At 45.5% G+C, this 24,077-nt stretch overlaps 1 protein-coding gene across 9 annotated transcripts in view; it reads right to left on the bottom strand.

The window, feature by feature from the left end:
• Positions 1–662: 662 nt before the first annotated feature.
• The window catches only part of LOC147606344 (uncharacterized), a 36,546-nt gene continuing 13,131 nt past the window's right edge, over positions 663–24,077 (bottom strand). For 3 of the 9 annotated variants that reach the window (XM_086792009.1, XM_086792011.1, XM_086792016.1), the window contains 10 exons: positions 8,372–8,440; positions 8,171–8,259; positions 6,852–7,778; positions 6,607–6,736; positions 6,357–6,524; positions 4,728–5,597; positions 1,823–4,622; positions 1,483–1,700; positions 1,298–1,408; positions 663–1,160 (listed from right to left, as the gene is read on the bottom strand). In XM_086792009.1, the coding sequence (XP_086648135.1) occupies positions 799–1,160; positions 1,298–1,408; positions 1,483–1,700; positions 1,823–4,622; positions 4,728–5,597; positions 6,357–6,524; positions 6,607–6,736; positions 6,852–7,778; positions 8,171–8,259; positions 8,372–8,440 (5,744 nt within the window). In that variant the 3' untranslated portion in view covers positions 663–798. Of the gene's footprint in view, positions 1,198–1,297; positions 1,409–1,482; positions 1,701–1,822; positions 4,623–4,727; positions 5,598–6,356; positions 6,525–6,606; positions 6,737–6,851; positions 7,779–8,170; positions 8,260–8,371; positions 8,441–24,077 lie in introns of all 9 variants that reach the window. The other 6 variants (XM_086792010.1, XM_086792012.1, XM_086792015.1 and 3 more) reach the window with 5 other exon arrangements.

Raw genomic sequence — 24,077 nt, 5'->3', positions numbered from 1 at the left:
ACAGTCACATATAGGAGTGAAGGGAGGAAGGATCTGTAGCCATTTATATGGTAGTGACATGTGGACATAAGCTAATAATGGGTCCGATACTTTTTCCTTCTTTAGGAGGCTTTTTTCCGTAATCGTATCTTATGATTGTGTATAAGTGACCTTATCATGTCACTTCACTTGTATTTCACTCATTCTTGTTAATCTACTTCGAGTCATTCTTGTTAATCTACTTTGAGTGTTGTGATGCTCTCCATCTCTACTTATTTGCTGCATCTATGTGTGTGTTGCTACCTTTGTCTCCACTCCAACACACTTGAAGATGATGAGTAAAAAGAAAAGAAAGACACGTAGTACAACCATTCAAATGGAAAAAAGGGTATGCTCGCAAAATTTGTTCCAATTTGATGGGTACCTCCATGTTGATTGAGGAGAAAAACAATGCTCACCAATTACATGACACGTGTGTACAATGTATTGAATGCTTTGATGCGCGTGACGACTCAATCAAACTACCATGTAGATGACCTGTGCCATATCACCCATGAGAGTGTACAATTACAACTTTAAGGAGGAAGTCCATAGAAGACAGGGTCATCAACCCAGAACAGTCAATGGTAGACGCATTGACTGTGTGAAGGGTACAAGAAATCCGTTCCCTCGGCTTCAAGCCATTGAATCCTTTGAATCAACCATATATTTACACAAAAATATGCATTGTAGTTTACAGATGATAATCACACACATCCACTCTCCTTATTATACAAGGTTGGCCTAATGCAAACGGTACACCCAAAACTTTTCACAACTCTATTCATCAACATGCTGGATTTCTCCCATTAAAATCCTGTTGCTTGTCACACTGAACCCTAACAAGGATGGATCAACCACTTTCTTGCCCTTCTTCACTTTCTTCTTCCCACTTCTCAATGCAGAGTTTTGGCCCATAATCTCCAGGTCTACCTCTTCCTCCCCCTCTGAGGCCTTTCTGGATTGAATCTCTGTCCTCTTCTCATTGCCCACATTCAGGAAATCTGCACCATCCCTAATCACTGCATCACTCACAGGAAAAGCTGCATGCACCATATCTGCAGGCATCCACTCCTTATGGCGAAGGAACTCAGCCTTGAATGCTTCAATGGTTGGCCCATCTCCAAGATACTCAGCTGCTTCTGATACAGATGGCAAAGTCATACAAAAACGTCACATCTGACATAAAATCAAGGGCCATAACTCAGTTTTGGAAAAGTTCTTTCTTTTCTTTGATTATGGAAGAAAGAAGGCAGTATGAGAACTACTAAGAGGATACCACTTTTGCCTGCAAGCTGATTTATCTGGTACTCACACCACTGGCGGAAAGCTTTTGCATCAGCTACAGTGAGGGAAGCTTGTGAACTCAGCATCAAGGCTTCTGTGGCACCTGACAACAATTTTTCTAAGCTACGTGGATGTACAAAAGGATGACAAACAGTCTAAGGAAAAGACTGAATCTACCTTCTGACTGTTTGTTGGCCTGCAGAATCTTCACCTTCGCTTGAGCTGGTTTTGATACAGCTGCAGAGAATCCTGATAAGGATGGGAAATCGGATACAATGTTGTTGTTGTGATTAGCTCCGGCAAGTGCTGCTTTTTGACGTGAGATGCTTTCGTTAGCCTTTGCAGCAACTCCCTTCCCCTGCAGCCCCCTCTTAGATAGTGAAGGATAGTCCAGCCTGCCGCACAAAACGTAGGTTAGAAGAAGTCCATAACTTCCATACCAACATGTAACCATCTTCACCATCTAAGCACTCGTGAAAAAAAAAACTCGAAAAATCTCCCCATGTTGAAGCATTACCGTTCTATGGAGGACTGCTTCAAGTTTCCTGTATCATTGTAATCCCAGAAATACTCATCATCATCTTCAAAAATACCACTCTTCGAGATCACACTGGTTTGAGAAAATTGCTGAGATGGAGAGGGCAAAGAAGCCTTTGACCATGCAGATGGGTTGCCGAGGGGTGACATGGTCGCAGATAACTTTGCCATATTAGCCTGCATCTGCTGTTGTGTTGAGCGAGGCTGCTGTTTCTGCTCATCTCTTGCCTTCTTCTCTGCCTCCTGGATTTCCTTCAAAGAGTTTGCTGCCTCAGCCTGCTTATTCAGATCCACTGACCACACAGGCAACTGAGAGTTTATTGGCTCTTTGATTTGCAGAAAGTCTCCTAAGGAATGACCTGGAGGAGCCGAGCAGATGATCTCTTTTACATCTACCAGACCATGGTGAGTTGTTGAAGACCTAGATGAAGGCACATCGGGCTCTTGTACTGTGACAGCAGCAGTCTTACCAATATTGCCAGCCTTGCCTTTAGAGCTCCGTCTCTTGTTTTTTCTCACCTCCTTGGGCTCCAAAAAATCACCCTCATCATTCAAAAATGCTGAGACATCAGAGCTATCCTCTCCCACTGAACCAGACACGTCACTACTGATGGCAGTACGCAGACTACTCACATCAGTAGTCGCATTCAAGGCAGGAGACCCATCCCAAGCAGGTTCTATTTTGCCTACATGATATGACGATGAACGAGCCAGAACGGGTCCAGAAGATCCTATGTTTCCCACACTTTGCTGAAAAGAATCCACTTCATTATTTACCGCAGAAGTAGATCGCACAGAAGCAGAATTCCTCCAGGAAACCAATGGTGCTCCTGTAACAGGTGACATGCTCTCCGATGTCATGGATGTTAACAACTCCATTGGGGCGGCAGCATCCACTCTTTGCCAATCTGCTTCCTCTTGCTTGGACTTTAGGAAAGCCGCAGTTTGCCAAGGTGGGAGAGAGGCTTGAAACTGTGACATTGATGTTCCATTAACAGTTCTTCGGTGTTCACCAGACCACAAGTTTGCAAGGGCCTGCTGTTCATGCAAAGGGATGGAGGGAGAACTTCCAAGTTGTCCTGAAAAGGAGGTTAGGAGCCTCGAAATATCATCTTCCGTTAGATGGTTGGTCACCTTTTCTCGCTGCTGTGGCATTCTTATGGCAATTTCCAAATTCTCCTCTAAAGACTGTCTCCTAAGTTCTGAATCGACAGAAAAGAACTTCGGTCTTGTACTCAGGTCACTCTTCACAGAAACAGAATTCTGTTGCCAGTTTGAACCAGGCAGCTGGTTTTGCCTAGAAAGGTGATCAACTGTAGAAGCACCGCTGCCCCCCCTAGTAAGCATTTGCCTCACCTGCATATCAAGGTCATAAGGCCATGCACCCCAACCTCTGCCTGCAGCGGCTTCCTCCCCTGCTTCAATTTGTGTTCGAAAGCCCTGATTTCTTGGCACTTGCAGTTCAAAAGGAATTTGATCTGGCACAGACATACTATTTTGTGCTTCAAATCTTGCTATTTGCCCTTGAAGATGTGCCAGCAAATCTGCAGGCATTGCTGAGGTCCCTTCTAGCAAAGATGAAAGATTCCTTTGCGCTTGCAAATCTGCCAGTCTTCGCAATTTCGCTTTGGACTGACACGGTTGAGAACCATGCAAACCTGACAACTCTGCCTGCAGACTCTCGGCTCCTGGATGCTGCATAGGAGGGAAGCTCAGCTGACGGTGAAGCTGCTGCTGCCGAAAGGCTTCATGGGTGTGCATAGGGGTGGATACCTGAGTTTGTACAAATTGGCCAAACTCATCCACCTCCCAAACTCCAGATATGCGATGCTCATCGAGGTTCAACAGCTGCTGTTGAAGCAGATAAGCATGCTGCCGAGCTTGATGTCGCTGTTGATGTTCTTGCTGCCTCTGCAGGAACAGTTCTTGCAAATGTCTCTGAAGCAGCTGCTCCAGCTGTTGAGCTTGTGGATCAGCTCTAGAAGTCTCCTGCAACCTTCGCAAATGCTGTTGTGTCGAGATTGGTGATTGGTGTAGTTGTTCAACTACTGGAAACTGTTGATGCTCTCTTGAGAGCTGCTCCAGGTAAGCATGTGGAGGAACTAGCTGCTGCTGTTGAAATCTTAAAAGCTGGTCCAATGTAGACTCAGAAGCCGGATTTGGAAAGGAGGGTTGTTGCTGTTGTAGTCTGGGTGTCGGATGAGGGGTTGCTAACTGGTGTAATGCATGTAAATTAAAATCACGAGAAAACCCTGGATTTAAAAGCTGCTCTGCCACCTGCTGCCGCCTGAGAACTTCTGAAAAGAGGGGCGGCTGCTGTTGCGGTTGCGAAGGCCGTGGGAAGGGAACCCCCGACTGGGTAAGTTCAACCTGTTGCTGAAGCTGGTGCTTCTCCAACTGCTGGAGTTGGTGAATATGGAATGCATCCAGTCCATGAGAGGGGTTTGGATGTGGTAAAACCTCTGCCGGCAAAAGATCCCTCCATGTCTGATCCACTGGGAATGAACCAACTTGAGGTTGAAATGTATCTGGAGCTGCTTGAAAGAGTTCTGCCCTGGTAGGTAGGTGCCCAGTAGCTCTAGGAACTGTTCCAGAGACTTCTTGCATCCTGTCTTTCTTCTCTGGCCAATGCTGTGAGAAAACAGACTGCACATCCTCTGTCTGAACATACGGAAAGCCAGAAATTCTTTGCGAAACTGAATCTTTTTCAAGTAAAGCTGCTTCCACATTCAAGCCAGAAGCCCTTTCTTGCCGTTCAAGATGCTTGTCAATCGTCGCATCTGTTTCAAAAATAGTGAGAACCAGTCTTTGTATAAGAATTAACCCCAAAGACATAAGCAAGAAAACAAAACAGTAAAACCTGCCCAGAAAACAAAAGAACAAACCTCTCCTCCCATCCAGATTGCCAATTAGGGATAATTGGCCATCTTCAACAAGCAAACTTCCAGCTCTCTCTAACGGTCCATTAATCACTTCTGTACCATGTATCAAGGTTCTATACTCCTGCTCAGCAATTCCACCGTGTAAAGTAGCATCAAGGGTCACCTGTTGAGAGAACATCGAAGACAAACTCCCCTTCACAACTTTGTCAATAATTTCCTTGGTATCCTCCAGCTCTTTGGTGGCATCCAGCCCACGAATTTCTTGGGCCTCTGTTTTTAAATGTGGCATTACTTCACCTAGCTCAGTGAAGGGACTGCCTTGTGGAGCATCAGCAATTCGTACTAGGAGATCGGTACCAAAAAATCCAGCCCGAAACCAGTTAATAATGTCCACACCAAAAAAGGGACCTTGCACCTCTCCTTGAGGATCAGTGTAAAAAAGAGAGAGCTCCTCTGCTGAAACTTGAGGTTCCAAAACATCTTTCATATCTTCATGAATCTCACCAGAACCTGGTTTATTATAGAATGGTAGAGCTATAAACTTGTCCAGAACCTCAGTTTTTTCGTCATATGGTTTTCCCATTTCAGACAACCCAAATCGATCTTTGCTAGTGGAGATGCCTTCTAGAGGGCCTGCCGGCTTTTGGTTCCTACCCTCTTTGCTAAATTTCTCTAAATCTACCTGCTCAAAATCACCTAGATGCTTTCCGTCATCTTTCAATTCTGTGGCATTGTTTTGTCTCCAGACACCAACAGTACCAACAAAGGCATGTAATTTTGCAGTCAAATCATCCACCTCTGCAATTGGAGATTGGCCTGGCTCATTAGATTGCTGCGAAGTTGCACTTAATGCATTATCGGCTTTCTTGCTACCTGGAAACAAGATTGAAAAATCAAATATAAGTAGAGATCATGTCGAGTTACATGCAGAGTTCGTATCATACTCGTATGATTGGTGAAGCAAACGTTTGCTAACATATGGTAAAATGGCCTATGAAACTGGCCTATCATTCTTGCTCTTTTTATATATATATATATAAAATTAAGACTTCTTTTGCTGAAAGTGACACCGTGGCTGGTCTACACCCTGTAGGTACTAGGCTTGGGCTGCAAAGGCCTCAGATTGGGCAGTGGGCACTATACTATGAAAAATACCTACACTGTACCAATGTATTGCACATACTTACTAATACATATAGTACATAGTATGTACTATGTACTTTCAAGTTTGAAGCCTTCAAGTTTCAACTTGTCAACAATATGTTTAAGTCTCAACTCCCACATGCATATATAGCCCTAAATTTATGGCCACTTATGAAACTCCACCTTATCATACCTATCATTCTCCCTGGCGTATGGTAGTATGAAACAGACGATATGAAATATGGTTACAGGTAAATTTGTTCAGTTTACAGACTGATTTGTGTCTACTGACTGTAATGTTAACCTACCCTCCGTCTGAATGGAGAGATCCAAGTTCACATCTAAGTCAAGAGTTGAATCATACCTTGTCATACCTATCATTCTCCCTGACGTATGGTAGTATGAAACAGACGATATGAACTATGGTTACAGGTAAATTTGTTCAGTTTACAGACTGATTTGTGTCTACTGACTGTAATGTTAACCTACCCTCCGTCTGAATGGAGAGATCCAAGTTCACATCTAAGTCCGAGCAATCTCCAGCAGTGGCTTCGGCACATGCAATCTTGAGAGACATAGTATCTCGCCCCCATAAGACACTCATGCCAGAAGAGTCATCTTCCCTGATAACTTCAGATGATCCATCTTCTTTATTGCCTGTAGATATAGCCATCAGTAAACCTTTAAATCATCAAAATTAATCATCACTATGTTGCCTAATAAAGAATAACTTCAGTACCAATGGTCCAGCCTCTTGCACGATTCCTACTCTCATCCTCACTTTTTTTGCTAGGACTTTGTTCCCTAGTAGCAGAATGAATTGTTCCACTGCTGAGAATGTCACTTTTCCCGATCCCTTCTAAAATGCCCTGGCAAAATAGAACTCAACATTTACAACTATGCCAATACAAAAAGACTTGCAAAAATACAAACTCACAGCCCGCTGTAGAAGAAACTCAAATCTCAAAATTAATTGAAGCTCACCTCTTCGTCCATATCAGGAGCAAAAAAGGCTAGAGGTTCGAAAGGTTCTGCTTGAGTGAGCTGAGGCACTTCTATAAAGCCTTCAGAAAAGTCAGTAAAAGAGGACAAAACACTACTCTTTCGATAGATGTCCAAAAGCTTTGCCCTAGGATAGCGGAACCCTTCACCAACATCAGACTTATCTACATGAGGCGGAGCTCCAATCAAAGGGAGAGGACCATGGAAAAGACCACTTCCAGAAAAATTAGCACAACCTTTGCCCACAGTAAACCCAACAGTTGAGCCATCACTATGTCCTCTTCCAGCCCCAAACCCTGGAGCATGTTTGGGAGGGGTTGAGGCCAGGGGAGGCAGCTCTCCTTTGCTTCTAGAAGTGATAGAATGAGAACGCCAAACACGATCACGGTCCCGAGACAAAGCATCTGCCTCACCCTCATTCTCATTTCTACTGCTATTAACTACAGAGTGTTGCCTGTCACGTTGTGCATCCCCTTCTTTCTCAAATTCTGACCGCTTTTCCCGCCGAAGCTCCTTGTCCTTGTCTTCCAGACCCCAGCGTATGTTCCATTCACTGTCACGGCGTGCCTCAAAAGTGGTTTCCTGACTTGAGGAATCAGACCGACGTTCTGATCGCCTACCCTCAACAGAATCTCTTGTCGTTGATAAACTCTCTGACCACCGATCTGCCCTTCTGGAATCAGTACCATCCCCAGCTTCCTTCCATCTCTCACGCCTGCCCACTACGCTGCTCTCCCGTTCCTCTTCCCTCCAGCGGTCCCGACGACCCCCATCAGCTTCTGTAGAGACAGTGCGCCACCAATCTCTTCTCTTGTCAGTGTCCCAATTACCATCTGGCCTCCACCACTCTTTAGACACAGAATCACTGTTTCCTCCATTACTGGAGGTACCAGGAGTGCGTGGAAGATCCTGCAAGTTGAAATGCATACACAGAAAATCCCCACACACAAAAAAATTAGCTCCACAAAACCAATGCAAACATGTAACTAACAAATAGCACATGCAGATAGTGACAACAGTAACAAATCGTGAAATGGGTGCAACAGGGGAATATATATACATTTTAAAGATGCACTCTTTACTTTAGAGGGACACTGTAAGGCTTCCTCAATAAATGTGAACTTCCAAATTACAAGAGGAAGAAACCAAACCAATTTGCAGCAACAAACTAAATTGGCTAGGATATTGCATAAAAAAGATGGTGGTGTATGGTGTATGTTATCCTGACAATCAGAATGACCGTGCAAGTGCAGCATGGGAATCACACGAGTTACAAACAACAGTAACGACAATGTACTGACCGTTGCTGTTGTTGGCAGCTTACTGTCACCAGGCTTGGAAAACAGCCACTGAGGAGACAAAGGGATGATCCTTTCTGGCCCTGGCAAATCTGCAATGAAGTCAGCAGCTTCACAACATTAATCACTTTGCCTACATGTAAAACAAGTGGAGCTTTGAAGTAGAGTGGCCACTAAAAGATGCCCAATAATACGAAAGATCACCTTTGGAGTCTGGTTCACAAAGCCTAGGGGTTTTCTTCTTGTTTACCCCGAACATGTTATTTCCTTCATCTGCAAACATCAACAATAAGACAAAGTAATAATTTACCCGGTAGAATGTAAGCACTACTTGGGCACCATCTTGTAAATAATTAAACACCTAAAACCCTTTTGAAATGGAAACAGCACAAAACAAAGACTGCTACAAACAATTGCACAATGACACCACACTAGGGCCGGGGCCACCCCTCCTCAATACCAAGTATATTATTGGAGTATTTTGTTTTGTAAAATGTTCAACGGGCTCTTAAACCGGATTTGCCATAAACAAGAAATATGAAAACATGTACCAAACAATATACTCGGTGTTGATTCCATTGATGTAGAGCCTTTCCAACAACTCCCTATCTCTCACTAGAGTGAAGCAATCTCAAATTGGTGTTCTGGGTCCACACGCATAACTGGTGTGCCCGTACTAGCGCCTCGATTGTAGCCTCACGGTGACGGGAATGCTGAAAATGAAGAATTGGAACTGGAGGTCACTCCCGGGCACAAAACAATGCAGCAACGGAGTCCCTCGTTGAATTTATGTCGCATTACGCATAAACATCAATGGACTCGTCACGGGCACCGCCTACACAAACAAACAAGCACTATGGACGCCCAAGACAGCCCTAAAACAGCTCAACCAGCCCTCAAAAGGGGTTGACCAGTTCAAAACAAGCCGTCCAGCAAAGGCTGTAACTTGTAAGGTCTCCACTCCCCAAGGATTATCCGACCTAGAACAGGAAACCTAACAAGGTTTCATGGACCCGACATCATCATACACATCACATGATTGCGATGGATTGTGGCTAGCGACTCACCACCCAACCGTAGGTTCAGTGCCTTGAACCAACCTCAAGCCTGAGGTCTAATTACCACGAGCCAGCTTGGTATCGATGGCCCCAACCTAGCGTCCTTTACCACTAGGCTGAACACCACACCTTGCAGCTCCATGGTCACAAGATCATGCACGCTTCCTTGGTAGCCCCAAGCCACTTGGCCTATAAGGAACTCCTCCCAAGGATCATCTAATACACAAGCATAAACAAGATTAGAGAAACCAAATAAAAGGAGTGCATGCAAGCTCACCACCCAACCATAGGTTCCCAACAATAGGTCCACGTCCGTAAACCTCCCCCAATCTAGGGGCTAAGGTTCCATTCCCACGAGTCCGTGCCAGTCAGCCCTGGCGCCCCATACCACCAAGGGCCATCGACAAGACTACCTGTAATCCGCCACGTCCATGGGAAGAGTAAGCCTCTTGGTCCAGGTCTAGACCAAAATGAATCAATAGTATATATACCTAGATGAATCCAAGAACATGCCCAAATTCACCTTTTAGGAACATGCACGTTATATACTCATGGTATTCAATCCACAAGACTATATAACTATCAACTCCATTATGCATAGTATGGAATAGATACTACGACATTCCCACTAACGTCATCAGTGCCCCATAGTGGGAGTAGAACTCCTCTCGCATACGCACTCCACACACACACACATAAGAGCATATATTCACACAAAGGCCTTCGTATTGAGTTTTTGTCAAAACTCCGGAGATGGAGGACAGACTCAGCCATAATAAAGCCTAGCACTAAGGGAAGTAGCAAATAGAAAGAATTAGTTCAGCAAATAAGTAGTTGATAGGGAAAATGCACCGCCAAAGATAGAAAGAATAAGCACAATATCAACTAGTCGCAAGTCGGACGAAAAATTCACAATGTGAAATCTCCATGTCCGCTACTACGGCTGAATTATATACCTAGATGAATCCAAGAATATGCCCAAATTCACCTTTTAAGAATGTGCATGTTATATACTCATGGTAGTCAACCTACAAGACTATATAACTATCAACTCTATTATGCATACTACGACATCCCCACTAACGTCATCAATGAATCAATAGGAACCCAAGACTCGCTTATATAGCCCTTATTGCTGCTATAAATCACAATCCAATCATAAATAGCCAATAACCTTGGATTTATTAAATCTAAACCCTAGCCACCTAACAAGAAGTGCTGCCAAAGCACAGGAAGCATACACAAGCAAGCCAACAAATCAAGACAAGATGTTAACTATAAAGAAGGGGATTGGGTATATCTCCGAATAATGAAGCAGAGATTGGAGCAAGTGGACAAACATTGTCCCAAACTCTCATTTCGCAACTTTGGAGCCTTTCCTATCATCAAAAAGATCAGTGATGTCTCCATGAAGCTTAAGCTTCATGATAGTTGGACTATGCACAATGTTTTCCATGTTTCTTCGTTGGAGCCCACATTGGTCCAACTTTGCAAGATATTTCAAATGAGCAACAACCAGACGTGGTAGATGAAGCCAAAGTTATCAAGCTTGAACAGATTTTCCTCCGCAGATGGAAGCATGGATCCGGTCGAAGACAAAGACAATTCTACACGAAGTTCAAGAACCGTGGTACCCATGAAGCCATATGGCTCGATGAAGAGTTCTTTCCAGGGTACCCCCAACTCCTGGTAGACCACTTCGAAGCCATGAACCTGCCGCCAAGCTAAGCAAGAGGAAATGTCACACACACCTTGCATTGGAGTGCTATGTGACACACTAGCTCTAGATCAGCGCAACATTTCTACAGTAGGATTACCTTTTAGAAACACTTTGTCGTACGCTCTTGCCCCATTGTGAGCCCGAGTCCGAGACATGTCAAGTACGAGCTCCGTAGGTCGGTCTCCAAAGCCATAGAGCATCTTCATGTGTCAGTCCTCTTACCCACTTAGAGAATTCATCAAATAGGTACATGTAGAGGTCAACCCTAGCAAAGGTACTGCATTAGCAAGCATCATAGGGGCATATGCACATGTGCCAGCACCTCATCACAGGGGCTGCCTTTTGAAAATGGGTCTAAGAACCCTATGCCACCAAGCATAAGCATATCAGCCATCATCAAGCACCATGGATGGCACGGGCAGCCAGTCAGGAGCCTGTAGATGCCTCCAAAGAGTAGTCGGCCAGCATAAAAACGCTACTAGCAGTAGTCGGCAAGCTTAAAAGGGCTTGCAAACATCAATCGGACAGCACTACAGTCAGCCAGCATTAAAGGACAACATTGGAATAATGCACAGCATTTAATGCTAGCAAAAAGCATTCTATTTGTCCAATAAACAGACCGACAAAATCAGTGTAAACAGACCAGCAGTTAAAAAACATATATAAGCAAAGTGCCTAGTTCCCACCATCAATCATTCAACACAAATCAGTTCACAAGCATTCCAAGAGAAGTTATGTGTGCCTAGAGCCTCTGCCCTTGCGCATACAATCAGCATTCAGCACTGCTACAGTCCCAAGGCCTCCACGAAGATCCTCTTCAGCTTTCAGCCAGTGTATGTGCATCCCTCAGTTCTTGATTTGCATAGTGGTCATTGAAGAGTTATTCAAGGTAGCTTAGACGGCATATGGTTCAGCCTGCGTTCGCTCTACTTCGTCCTTGCGTTGGGCAGTCCTCAGTCATCTTTCATACTCGTTGTACAAAGTTCTCCAAATAAATACAAGCATATGGTTCAACCTGCGTTCGGTCTACTTTATCCTTGCGTTGGGCAATCCTCATTCGTCTTTCATACTCATTGTACAAAGTTCTCAAAAGAAATACAAGCAACTACAGATTGCACAAAGGATTAAAAAGGAAAAACCTTTTACATAAAAAGAATGGTTTACACATAATCATGAGGCAAAGAAAGAAATGATGGTCTCTTGTTATATGCTATATTTTAAAAAAAAAACTCCCCATGTAACATGAATGTCTTGTTTGTCTATATATTAAAACATATGTATAATTCGTGATGTAAGACTGAACCCTAGCCTTTTGAACTCCCTTTTTGGATGTGAAGCTTGCAAGGGGCTAAGACATTGTTCACCATGATTTGTACAAGATTAAGCTTGTGCAATCTATACTAAAAATATAACCGCCCCCACCAAAGTTACTTGTTTGGTCACACCAGCAAGGTAGAGCTACTCCTCAAAAATATCACTTTCTTCAACCGGGAGACATCGGAAGAAACTATAAATACACAGACTGCCCCAAGATCCTTGGGGGGGGGGGGGGGGGTGCGGGCAGGGGCACTTGCCAACTCTGGCGGGAGAGTCCTCATCGAGGAGGTGGCTGTCAGAATATGGAGCGGAGATGAAGACAAGATCTCAAAACACAAGAGCAAGTGCACTGCAGAAAAACACAGCAATAGAGAGGGAGAGAGAGAGAGAGAGGAGTGTAACTCTGCTATATACACAAGAAAATCCCGAGAATTGAATACAAACTGTGTGGGGGCAAGGGGCCATTTTATATGGCCCCTATGAACCAGTTGGCCAGTAGAAAACCAGCCGACAAGACCCTAAATGGTCCACGACCTGCTGCAGCCCCAGTTGGCCAGCTTCTGTCAATCGGCCAGCACACATGTCAAGTCAGCCAGCTATAGAGAGACGCCGGGAGCACCAGGAGCAGTCGGCCATCACCTGGATGAACCAAGAGCCACAGGATAACCTCCAAAACCTGAGGAAAAATAGAGAAAAAATAGGGAAAAATATGGAGAGTGGGGAAAAATGAGAAAACACCTAAATCAGGTGGGCACACCCACAACAAAGGCCTCTGTGTAAATAACACGAGACGACTACTAACACCCCCTCCCAGCAAAACTGGATGTGGAACCAACCCCATTGAGATGGAGTGCCGCCGGAGCATAGCCTGAGATAGAGACTTCGTAAAGAGATCCACCGCACCACCTCCTTCTGCAAGTAATCAACTGCCACCTGCCTGACCTTCCAATACGTCCCCGTGGAAAGAGCTTCCTTATCTACAGGAGTTTCTTTGTCCCGAAAACTACGAGACATCAGAGCATAGGTTACTTGTAAAGTTTCCTCTAACTGATGAACACAAGAACTACCAACATCTGAAACGTTTCCTCTATATTCTTGCCAACTGCTTCCATCATCTGGCAAGCCATCCACCATCTGGTCCGAGAAAGCCTGCACCTGTAGCGTATCCACACTTAAGTGGCCATTATCAGACTGCCACTCATCACAAAACTGAGAACCTAGGAGAGAGAGTGCTGAAAGTTTGCAAACTCCATTCTCCACTCCGCCTTCCCAAACTACCTGGCCTGTTGCTTTGTCCCAGAGAGCAACAAAATGCTCATCAAATTCTACCGGTATGCCAGTCTTGCAAACTTGATGCTCTGACAACAGATGAAAACCAAGTGATGGAACATACAACACCTAGGAGCAATGCTTCCCCCCTCTGCCATCAGGAACTATCTCCAACCTGCCCTCATTGTGACTGGGATCGTGGATGTGTCCCTAGTATGAATGTGACCTGCACAGATCCTATAAACCCGAACGGGAAGGAGTCATGTGCCTGGAAGCACCACTGTCTAGAATCCACTCTCGAGTATCCGTAGCGGAGACTCCTCCAACCTCCTCCTTGCACGAAGCAAACGAAACATCGGTGTCCATCACCTCCAGGTGCACAAAAGCTAGAGTCTTCACGGTTGCTGCTAAGGATTCTCCACCCTTCTCGATGCTCCGCTTGGGACACTGCCTTCAATAGTGGCCTTCCTCGCCACAATCATTATAGGTCCTCTCTGCCTTCAGATTCTCACGGTCTGAGTCAGACTTCTTCTCAGAAGACTTCTCCGATGAAGCCTTCCCTTTGCCCTTGTTATTACGGCCTTTCGACCGTTGGCCAGTTAAGGCCTCCAAACCTCCGTCCTGTGGAGGGTTCATGAATCTTTCCTCGTGGTCCAAGACCATGGGCACAAGCTCCTCCCATGTGATGGTGCTGAATCTTCCACTGGTAATCAACGAAGAGTAAAATGCTAAGTACTGTGAGGGCAAATGTGACAGCAACGTTATGGCCATATCCTCTGATGATATCTCTTTCCCAGCCTGGAGAACTTCATGCTGAAGAGCCTGTAGCTTGTTGATGTGCTCCCGCATCGTCAACGACTTTGCAGGATTCATCACCCGCATCTGTACTTCCAAGGAAATCCTCTTCATGGGCGATACCCTGTTGTAAAGAGAAGCCAAATGCTGCCACATACCTCTGGCCAGTGTCATATGCTTGATATGATTGATTACCTGTGGTGTACAGTTGAGAAAAATGAAAGAACGGTGCCTCGCATTGACACGATCCCATAACTGTGCCTGTGCCTCACATTCCTTGCGAATTCGAGGGTAACTCCCCTTCCTCTAACTCTGGTCGTGGAACCCCAACAACAATGAAATCAGCAAGGTCATAAGACTCCAAAACAGATTCCATCATTACTTTCCATATGCCGTAGTTGTTCCCGTCCAACTGACGGTCCAGTGGGAACGTGGGGAGTGTCGAGATCTTCACGTGCTTCTTAGCCATCTCAAGTAAATCTGCCATTGCGGGGTTGTAACTGAAAAGGGTGGGTAGGTGGGTGGGAAAATGAAGAACTAAACCTGCAAGTGGCTGTCCAGCAAATCAGCCCGCCTTCCTCTTCCCGTACGGTCCAAAACAGTCCACCAATCAGCCAACAAAACAGCCCCCCTCTTGCTCACACAGTTCCCAAGATCTTCCAAGAGCCTAGAGCTCTGATACCATGTCAGAATATGCAGCGGAGATGAAGACAAGATCTAAAAACACAAGAGCAAGTGCACTGCAGAAAAACACAGCAATAGAGAGGAAGAGAGAGAGAGAGAGAGAGGCGTGTAACTCTGCTATATACACAAGAAAATCCCAAGAACTGAATACAAACTGTGTGGGGGCAAGGGGCCATTTTATATGGCCCCTATGAACCAGTCAGCCAGTAGAAAACCAGCCGACAGCACCTTGAATGGTCCACGACTTGCTGCAGCCCAAGTCGGCCAGCACACATGTCAAGTCCGCCAGCTACTACAGAGACAGGCACGGAGCAACAAGAGCAGTCGGCCATCACCTGGATGAGCCAAGTGCCATAGGAGAGCTTCCCACACCTAGTGAAAAATAGGAAAAAAATATGGAGAGTGGGAAAAAATGAGAAAACACCTAAATCGGGCGAGCAGACCCACAACAGACAAGAGATGACTGCTAACACCCCCTCTCAGCTCCTGGATGTGGAACCAACCCCAGTGAGCTGGAGTGCCGCCCGAGCATAGCCTAAGGTAGAGACTTTGTGAAGAGATCCACCACACTGTCCTCTATCGAACAGAACTCTAGCAAGATGTCATCAACAACGATCTTTTCACGAACAAAATGCCTCTGGATGACCATGGGTTCCACCAGTGGAAACCCAATCCCGCCAAGTAACCTCTGCAACCTCACCACCTCACAAGCAGCACCACAAGCAACCCGGTAATTTGCATTTGTCGATGACAAGGCAATAGATGGCTACCTCTTACTGCTCCATAAAATTGCTCCTGAGCCGAGGTAAAAACTGTAGCCTGATGTCAAGGTCCTCGTGTCTGGCTCTCCTCCCCAATCTGAGTAACTCCATCCTTGGAGTCTGACTCTAAGGATCAATTCCCCTCCTGTGTAAAAGAGTCCAAGGTCCTTCGCATGCTGCAAAAACCACAAGATATGCAATCCTGCCTCCCAAAGAGTCCACTGTGCAAACATGAGCTCAACAGCCTCATTAGAAAGCTCCCATCCAATCTGATATGCATCAACCAAGACAATGAACCATTCTACTTCCGAGTCAAGGAGGCATCATACTGCTCACAAGCATCAACAACGGTGGAATGCCAAGTCCTGAAAACCTACTGAAGAACACTAAAGGCATTCGAAAACCTGTAAACCACCCCCTCTGAATCCGGAACCACAAAGCCTAGAGAGTGTGCAACATCCACCTCCTTCTGCAAGTAATCAACTGCCACCTGCCTGGCCTTCCAATAGGTCCCCGTGGAAAGAGCTTCCTCATCTACATGAGTTTCTTTGTCCCGAAAACTACGAGACATCAGAGCGTAGGTTACCTGTAAAGTTTCCTATGACTGACAAACATAAGAACTACCAGCATCTTTACTGGAAAGTTCCTGCCAACTGCTGCCATCATCTGGCAAGCCATCCACCATCTGGTCCAGGAAAGCCTGCACCTGCAGCCATAGTAGCAACGGAACAAGAACGGGAACGGAACGAAAGCACCACGAGGGAAAAGGAAACGGAAAAAAGGGGGAACAAGAACGAGGGGGAATGGAAACAAGGAACGACCTAGATAATTCCTAGAAATGACAATAAATCTTAACATACAATGCTCATTTATATAACCAAATCAATGCACCACACAATTTGCATGGCTAGATACTAACACTGAACAGATCTCACAAGTCAAAATAAATTAGCCCACATCATACATGACATAAGTGACAAAAAGCACAAAATGTAGCCCACGGCCTAGATAAAAGAAACAACCCAAGTCCAAAGTCCAAGCCTCAAGGTGACATGCAAATAGTAAGGAGATATCATGCATGGCTACTGCCAGTGATGCCATCAAGGAGACTATCATTTATGTTATCTAAGAAATATCTACAGCATCCAAATCTTCAACCCCATCCTGACCAGGATCTGCAAGTCTATGTGTCTCCTCATCATCCGAGGACTCCTCATCAAGCAATATAAACTTCTCTGGTTTGGGAGAAGCCATATCCCCAAGCAAGCGCAAATTAGCACTTACAAAAATCAAGTCATTGACTTGTTTTGTCCCAAATTTGTTCCTCTTCTTGGATGCAACATGGCTGAACACACTCCATAGTTGCTCAATCGGAGAGGAGCTTGCACCTTGAGACAAGATCCTTAACTACCAATGATTGAAGCTGTAGTGTACGAGCCCCATTATCCTCCCATCATAAAGCAACCCCTATCTTAAACCTATCTCTCTGTGCATCAGCCGATCCAAACCTTCCTAACTTGCTGCGATAAAATCCAAGTTGGTCTTTCACCAACCTTCGTTTATCTACATCACGAACCTGCCTAGAAAGCATTCTCCCAACAATCCATCACCTCATCATCGGCCTCTTGTCCACATCCTTGGAACTCAAGATAGAAGACATACGCAACACCATGCATAGGAGAACGATAACCATTCCATCGTGCTTCACATAATTCTCGAACCTCTGCATATTTCTCATCAAACAAGCCCATTTCCCCTATTTTCTCGATCATTCGGTCACCCCCTCATAAACCTTGCCAATGCATGGCTCCCGTCCATCTGCAATCCGCATCAAGCGCATGATCGGCTTCATCATAGCATTGATAGTGTTGACTTCGTCCCAAAATGTGAAGTCTTGTATGGTTCTTGCAACCTTTATGCCGGCTCTTGACCAAGAAAGAGCCCATCCCATCCACTCATTGCATACAACCAAGTCCTTCAAAGGCAAGTGCACTTTGGACAACCTCTTCATCATGAGAAAGTTATAACCAAAGCGTGTCTCTGAGTACTTCAAGAGATCCTTTTTGGGCGATCTCTTGCGGAATTCATTCAAAATAAACTGATGGTTTTGAATGAAGCTTATTATCTCCTTGCCTTTTTGAATGTGTGGATCAACCCATGGCAAGCTGCCAACATCCTTCAATACGTTGCTCAAACAATGAGCAAAGCATGGACTAAATGTGATATGTGGATACCTATCTTCAAGCTTAAGACCAGCTGCTCTATTTGTTGCCTCACCATCAGCTAAGAACTGAATGACATTCTCTGGTCCAACTTTCTCAATACCTTCGGCCCACACTTCCACAAGCTGATCTGCAGTTTTTCCATTCCCAGAAGCATCATGTGAGGAAATGAATTGCATTCTTCCTCGAGAATAAGCAACCATGCCATGAATGGACCTTTTTCAAGTGTCACTCCAGCCATCTGCAATAAGTGACACACCATTCTTTGCCCAACTTTCATGCACAGACTCTAAAGCACATTCAATTGCAGCTTTCTTCTTTTGCAACAAGGTGGTGCGTAGTGTCTCATACGAAGGAGGCTTGTATGTTTGACCATACCATGCAATCTCTTGGACCATGTCAATGAAATATGGAGACCTGGAAACACTCAATGCTACATGATCATAATAAAAGAACCTTGCAACAGCTCCATCTACCCTCTCTTTCTTGCGGGGATCCCAAGCTGCTCCCAAGGTTTGCTACTTGCCGGAGCTTGCACCCATAGGCTACGAAGCTTGGGAAAATGCAAAGCTCCCAAGTCCTCCATACTATTGTCCATCTCCCAAGTGTACATCTTCCCCATGTCTATTAAAGTAAGATGCATCAATTGCCAATTCCTTTCGTGCACATGCTTTCTCCTCTTCACTTAGGTTCTTTGCCAAAAGCTCTCTACGCATTTCAAGTGTTGTCCCTGGGCGTTTGTGCACTTGTGCTTTTTCATTGTTTACATGGCATAGATGTGATCTCACACGGTTTGCTCCTCTTGACTTCTCTTTGTTACATTGCTTGCATTTCCATCGTTTTGCACCTCCCTTTGATGAATACCTTTCTAGCCTTTCAACTTCGTCCCACCAAGTAGCATTCGAAGCCGATCGCTTTGAACCCGAGTAAGCCGATCGCTTTGAACCCGAGTAAGCCATGATTTCTCCATATTCGAGTAAAATTTTGAATAGATTTTCAAAGTTAACCATTATAGAGAAACGAGTCCTTTTTTTGTCTATTGTTTAATGGGGAGAGACTGTGCAATCCAGATTGTGAACAGTGACATAGGTAATTTTTAAAAGACCAAAAGTTCAAACTTCAAACAGAGAAAGAGAGAGAGAGAAGAAAGAGAAAAGCTTGTTGCTTTGCCGTGTAAAGATATATTAACTGTTGAACTTGAGTCTTGACACTCTGTTGCACAGGACCCAAGCAGATTGCACTGTTGCTGCTTGCAGGCTGGTACCAGGCACAGTGCTGAGTGTACTACTGCTGTAGACTTGTGAGTTGTAGTAGACTGTAGTGTACAATCACCAGTGTACAATGTACACGGCAACTTGCAAGGGTTGGGAGCCTGGAGGCTGGGGCAACTCAGAAATCGCTGGCAACTGCAACAGGCTGCAAGTTGGGTAGACGTACTGCCTGGTACACAGTAGTACGAACAGGCAGGCGACAACAGTACAAGGCCACAGGTGACAGGCAAGTTGCAAGTCGGCGACAGTAGTACGGCCAGGTTGCAGGTCGGCGACAGCAGTATAGGCGAACTTTGGAAAAGCGACGGGCAAAAGGCGACAGCAATACTGGCATCAGGCAATATTTCTTTTTTTTTTTAATCCACGTCAACGTTCCCACGTGGGGGAACGGCAGCCCAACATTCCATCTGGCGTTCCACGGCCGTTCCGCCACCTAGACGTTCCTACCCCCGTTTCCATCGTTCCCTTCATGTTGCCCATGGGAGACTGCGTTCCACCATTCCCCATGGGGGAAAACGGGGTTCCCCTCCTACTATGCCTGCAGCGTATCCACACTAAGTGGCCATTACCAGACTCCAACTCATCACAAAACTGGGCTCAGCAGCATGACTGTATCTGACGCCGCTGGTAAGTCAAACTCAACCTGGTAGTAGCCACGACCCAAAGGATGAATATCGGTAATCTTTACATGCGCTCCAAGAAGGCTAGCCTGTAAAAGATCCCTAGGCTATCCGCGCAATGAGCGGCTACTAGCAATCTTGCACACTAGAGTAGAGGCCTCTAGGGATGTGACTGTCAAACCAAGGTGCTAGAGGTCTGCTTCTGAGAAGGATAGGCAAGGGAAGCCAGCCTCGGTCAGGGATGATGGTGCGGCTACCATGGAGTCCTCCTGAGGGATGAAGACCAGAAGAGGCCGAAACTTGTCGACAGATAAAAATGCCCAAGAATTCGAAAACAATGGCTGCGAAAAAGGGAGTGGACGAGGCAAGAATGGAGAGGCGAAGCTTAAAGGGAGACAGGGGAGAGGGACGGGAGAGGCTGCGGGGGAGAGGAGAAGAGGCGGGAGGCGAGGGAGAGCGAAGGGGAAGGGGGATGGGGAAACAACGCACAAGAGAGGGAGAAGGAGCGGGCGGCAGTAGGAAAAGAGAAGGGAGGAGAGAGAGAGAGAGAGAGAGAGAGAGAGAGAGAGAGAGATATTAAAGTCTGCAAAAGGCCAAAGTGGCCTATGAGACCAAAACATAGTACACAACTAATGGTGTCTCATCAAAAGTAAGACAAAAAGGACTAAAAAAGTCCTAAAAAAGTCCTAAACAGCTATGAAAGGAAAATACTCCTACTGAGGTACAACAACAGTGTATAATATGTACAACCAACATAAGACTGGTGTAATCTGCTCATCTCAGTATCTCTCTCATGGGGTGCTGTAAGATAGAGAAACTAAAGTGGCGGGGCAGTCGTCTCCTGTGGCGGGTGATGATGGCTCTAATCTACCGGTGATGAAGCGGCCGTGGACGAGTTCCTAGTAAGTGTGGGCATCTCGCTCGACAAAGTGTTGGCTCGCTGAGGGGGTAGTGGAGGTCCTGGTCGTATCTGCCGGGGTGGTCCTGGCCTGGGAAAATCTGTCATGGCTCGCTGGCGGTGTAGATCCTAGTGTGCTTTCCTTGCTCATAGGAGAGCCTTTCGATGGCGTCTACGCTCCAATAAGAAAAGCCCCAAACACCTCTGATCCTCAAACTCCATCGCATGTCGTAATGGTCCAAAACCCTCTCGGAAGAGAGACCAATATCTCCCTCGTATCTCATAGTACACAGTACATCAGCATATGTAGTGCTCCTCCGACTCCACTTCCTGGTGACATAGCTGACAAATCTGGTCTTCTGGCTTCATCCCCTCGTATCTGCCAGTCTCTACCCTCAGCTGATGTGATGAAGTGCAAATGTGTCCAATGGCACTGCGAATGCCATCATGTGAGAGATGGGTGTCCATGTATGTAGACCGTGTCACAAAGCCATTTGGGGAGAGATGTAGAAAATGGTCCCGATAGTGGGCCATCTTCGTGCCTCGTGGTAGGGAGGGCTGGACCATGTCCTTTCTGCATCTAGCCTCACGATGTCCATCTTCATCACCCTATTCTGCTCAAAGCGACTAAGGTCCAAGAAAGGGGCACTCCAAGCTGTAATCAAATGGAGGGAGTGCATCAATCGTCATGCCATGTAATCTCAGCCAGGTACACATCCAGGTGTACCAACATCGTGTATCGCCGTCTGCTGCTAACTCCGTGGAAGAGATAAGTGCTACGTGTGGGTATCTCTGTCTAGGGAGCTCCCATATTCTTTGCAAAAATGTCATTGACTGGAACAGGGCTTCGGTAACCACTGGTGCGGCTCCTATCTCTGTTGTGACAATCTCATGACGTACCGATGGTTTGCTCCAAATCATGCGTGCGATCATAGTTACCAGTGGTTTCTCTAGTACTTGCCATCCATCATAGAAATCTCTCTGGTCCGACCTCGTCGACAAGCAGCTCCCTCCTCCTGTGGTAGAGGCTAGGTCCCCATACGGGTGAGCCATATAAGAGTGTAGGTGTGACCAATGTGTCAAACAACCAGAGTTTGGGGCCCAGCTCCTGAAACTGAATGTAGGCACATTGTCTCTCTAGTGCCCCTAGGGCTTCAAAACCACGTGCCAATCTAGGCTCCGTTGCCTGCCTCATAGAGAACTCTGGTCCGCTAAATGTGACTCCTAGGTACACATGATCTGGTGTACTCCACTGATTCACCTCTAAAAGTGAACTGATGGTCGAATCTAGTCACCCTCGCCTGTGCGGTATTGAAGACCATAATCTTAGTCTTCCCAAGGTTCGCTGTGAGGTCCCTATCTGCACAAAATGATTGCAAAGCATCCAAATGCTCTTGCAAACCCTCAAGGGAGTCTGCAATAAGTACAATGTAAACGTCTATAGCAATATGGGTATCCAAACCCCTGCCACACTGGCCCCTGTCCCCCATCCTGACAATGTAGTCAGATATCTCATCAATGTAAAGTCCAATAAGGGTGGGTGACAGTGGGCATCCCTGCTTCACCCCAATGGTGCTACTCACTGTATCCGACATGCCTCCGGGAGTCCGTACTCCATACAAGCGGCTGCCTCTTGACTTACTATGTCTAACATTCACCTCATTCATCATTCTCTTCTCTTCACATTGCGGAAAGGCCTTAGGTCAAACTTCCCCACATGGAAAGCCACTTGCCACTTTCCAGGACACGAAAGCATTTTATATACAATCAAGGTAGCCAGGGCCCAGGGGGTCCGAAACTTCATCAATAAGCAAGATATTGTAGATATAGTTTAACTACTGGTTTCAGACGGTGTTCCCCATTCAAGAGATTACCAGCTACGTTTGCCGCATAAGTGTGAGAAAGGTTACATACGTGACTATTTGACCTACAAAAAGTTACGCTAAGTGTTGTATGGTGTATTCAAAACAAACGAGATTGTTGAAGCAGAACCACAAAAACAGGATGGGATTACAACACGATACATAATGCAGACCATTTAAAACATCGCTTTGCTAAGCATGATACAAAGCTATGCCTCAGATGGTCTGCATTTTGTATCATGCCTAGCAACGAGGAGTTTTAAATGGTCTGCATTATGTATCATGTTGTGATCCCATCCTATTTTTGTAGTTCTGCTTCAGCAATCTCGTTTGTTTTGAATACACCATACAACACTTAGCGTAACTTTTTGGAGGTCAAATAGTCACGTCTGTAACCTTTCTCACACCTATGTGGCAAACGTAGCTGGTAATCTCTTGAATGGGAAACACCGTCTGAAACCAGTAGTTAAACTATATCTACAATATCTTGCTTATTGATGAAGTTTCGGACCCCCTGGGCCGTGGCTACCTTGACTATATATAAAATGCTTTCTTGTCCTAGCAAGTGGCAAGTGGCTTTCCATGTGGGGAAGTTTGACCTAAGGCCTTTCCCCAAAGTCAAAAGAACAGAATGATGAATCAGGTGAATGTTAGACATAAGATTTCAAGAGGCGGTCCCCTGTACGGAAGATGAGGTGGTAGAGCTATAAACTTGTCCAAAACCTCAGTTTTTTCGTCATATGTTTTCCCCATGTCAGACAACCCAAATCGATCTTTGCTAGTGGAGTTCCCTTCTAGAGGGCCTGCCCGCTTTGGGTTCCTACCCTTTTTGCTAAATTTCTCTAAATCTACCTCCTTAAAATCACCTAGATGCTTTCTTTCATCTTTCAATTCTATGGCATTGTTTCGTCTCCAACCACCAACCGTACCAACAAAGGCATGTAATTTTGCAGTTAAATCATCCACCTCTGCAATTGGAGATTGGCCTGGCTCATTAGATTGCTGCGAAGTTGCACTTAATGAATTATCGGCTTTCTTGCTACCTGGAAACAAGATTGAAAAATCAAAGATAAGTAGAGATCATGTCGAGTTACATGCATGGTTCGTATCATACTCGCATGATTGGTGAAGCAAACGTTTGCTAACACATGGTAAAATGGCCTATGAAACTGGCCTACCATTCTTGCTCTTTTTTTTATATATCAAAAATTGAGACTTTTTAGCTGAAAGTGACACCGTGGCTGGTCTACACCCTGTAGGTACTAGGCTTGGGCTGCAAAGAACCTGGACCTCAGCTTGGGCATTGGGCACTATACTATGAAAAATACCTACATTGTACCAATCTATTGCACATACTTACTAATACATATAGTACATAGTATGTACTATGTACTTTCAAGTTTGAAGCCTTCAACTTTCCACTTTCAAGTTTC

The sequence above is a fragment of the Cibotium barometz genome, chromosome 57, assembly GCF_041138505.1.
Source record: "Cibotium barometz isolate CiBa-2024 chromosome 57, ASM4113850v1, whole genome shotgun sequence".
In the NCBI taxonomy this organism is placed as follows: domain Eukaryota; kingdom Viridiplantae; phylum Streptophyta; class Polypodiopsida; order Cyatheales; family Cibotiaceae; genus Cibotium; species Cibotium barometz.
The sequence above is the reverse complement of the archived record's forward strand: the minus strand, read 5'-3'. Positions and strand labels throughout refer to the sequence as shown.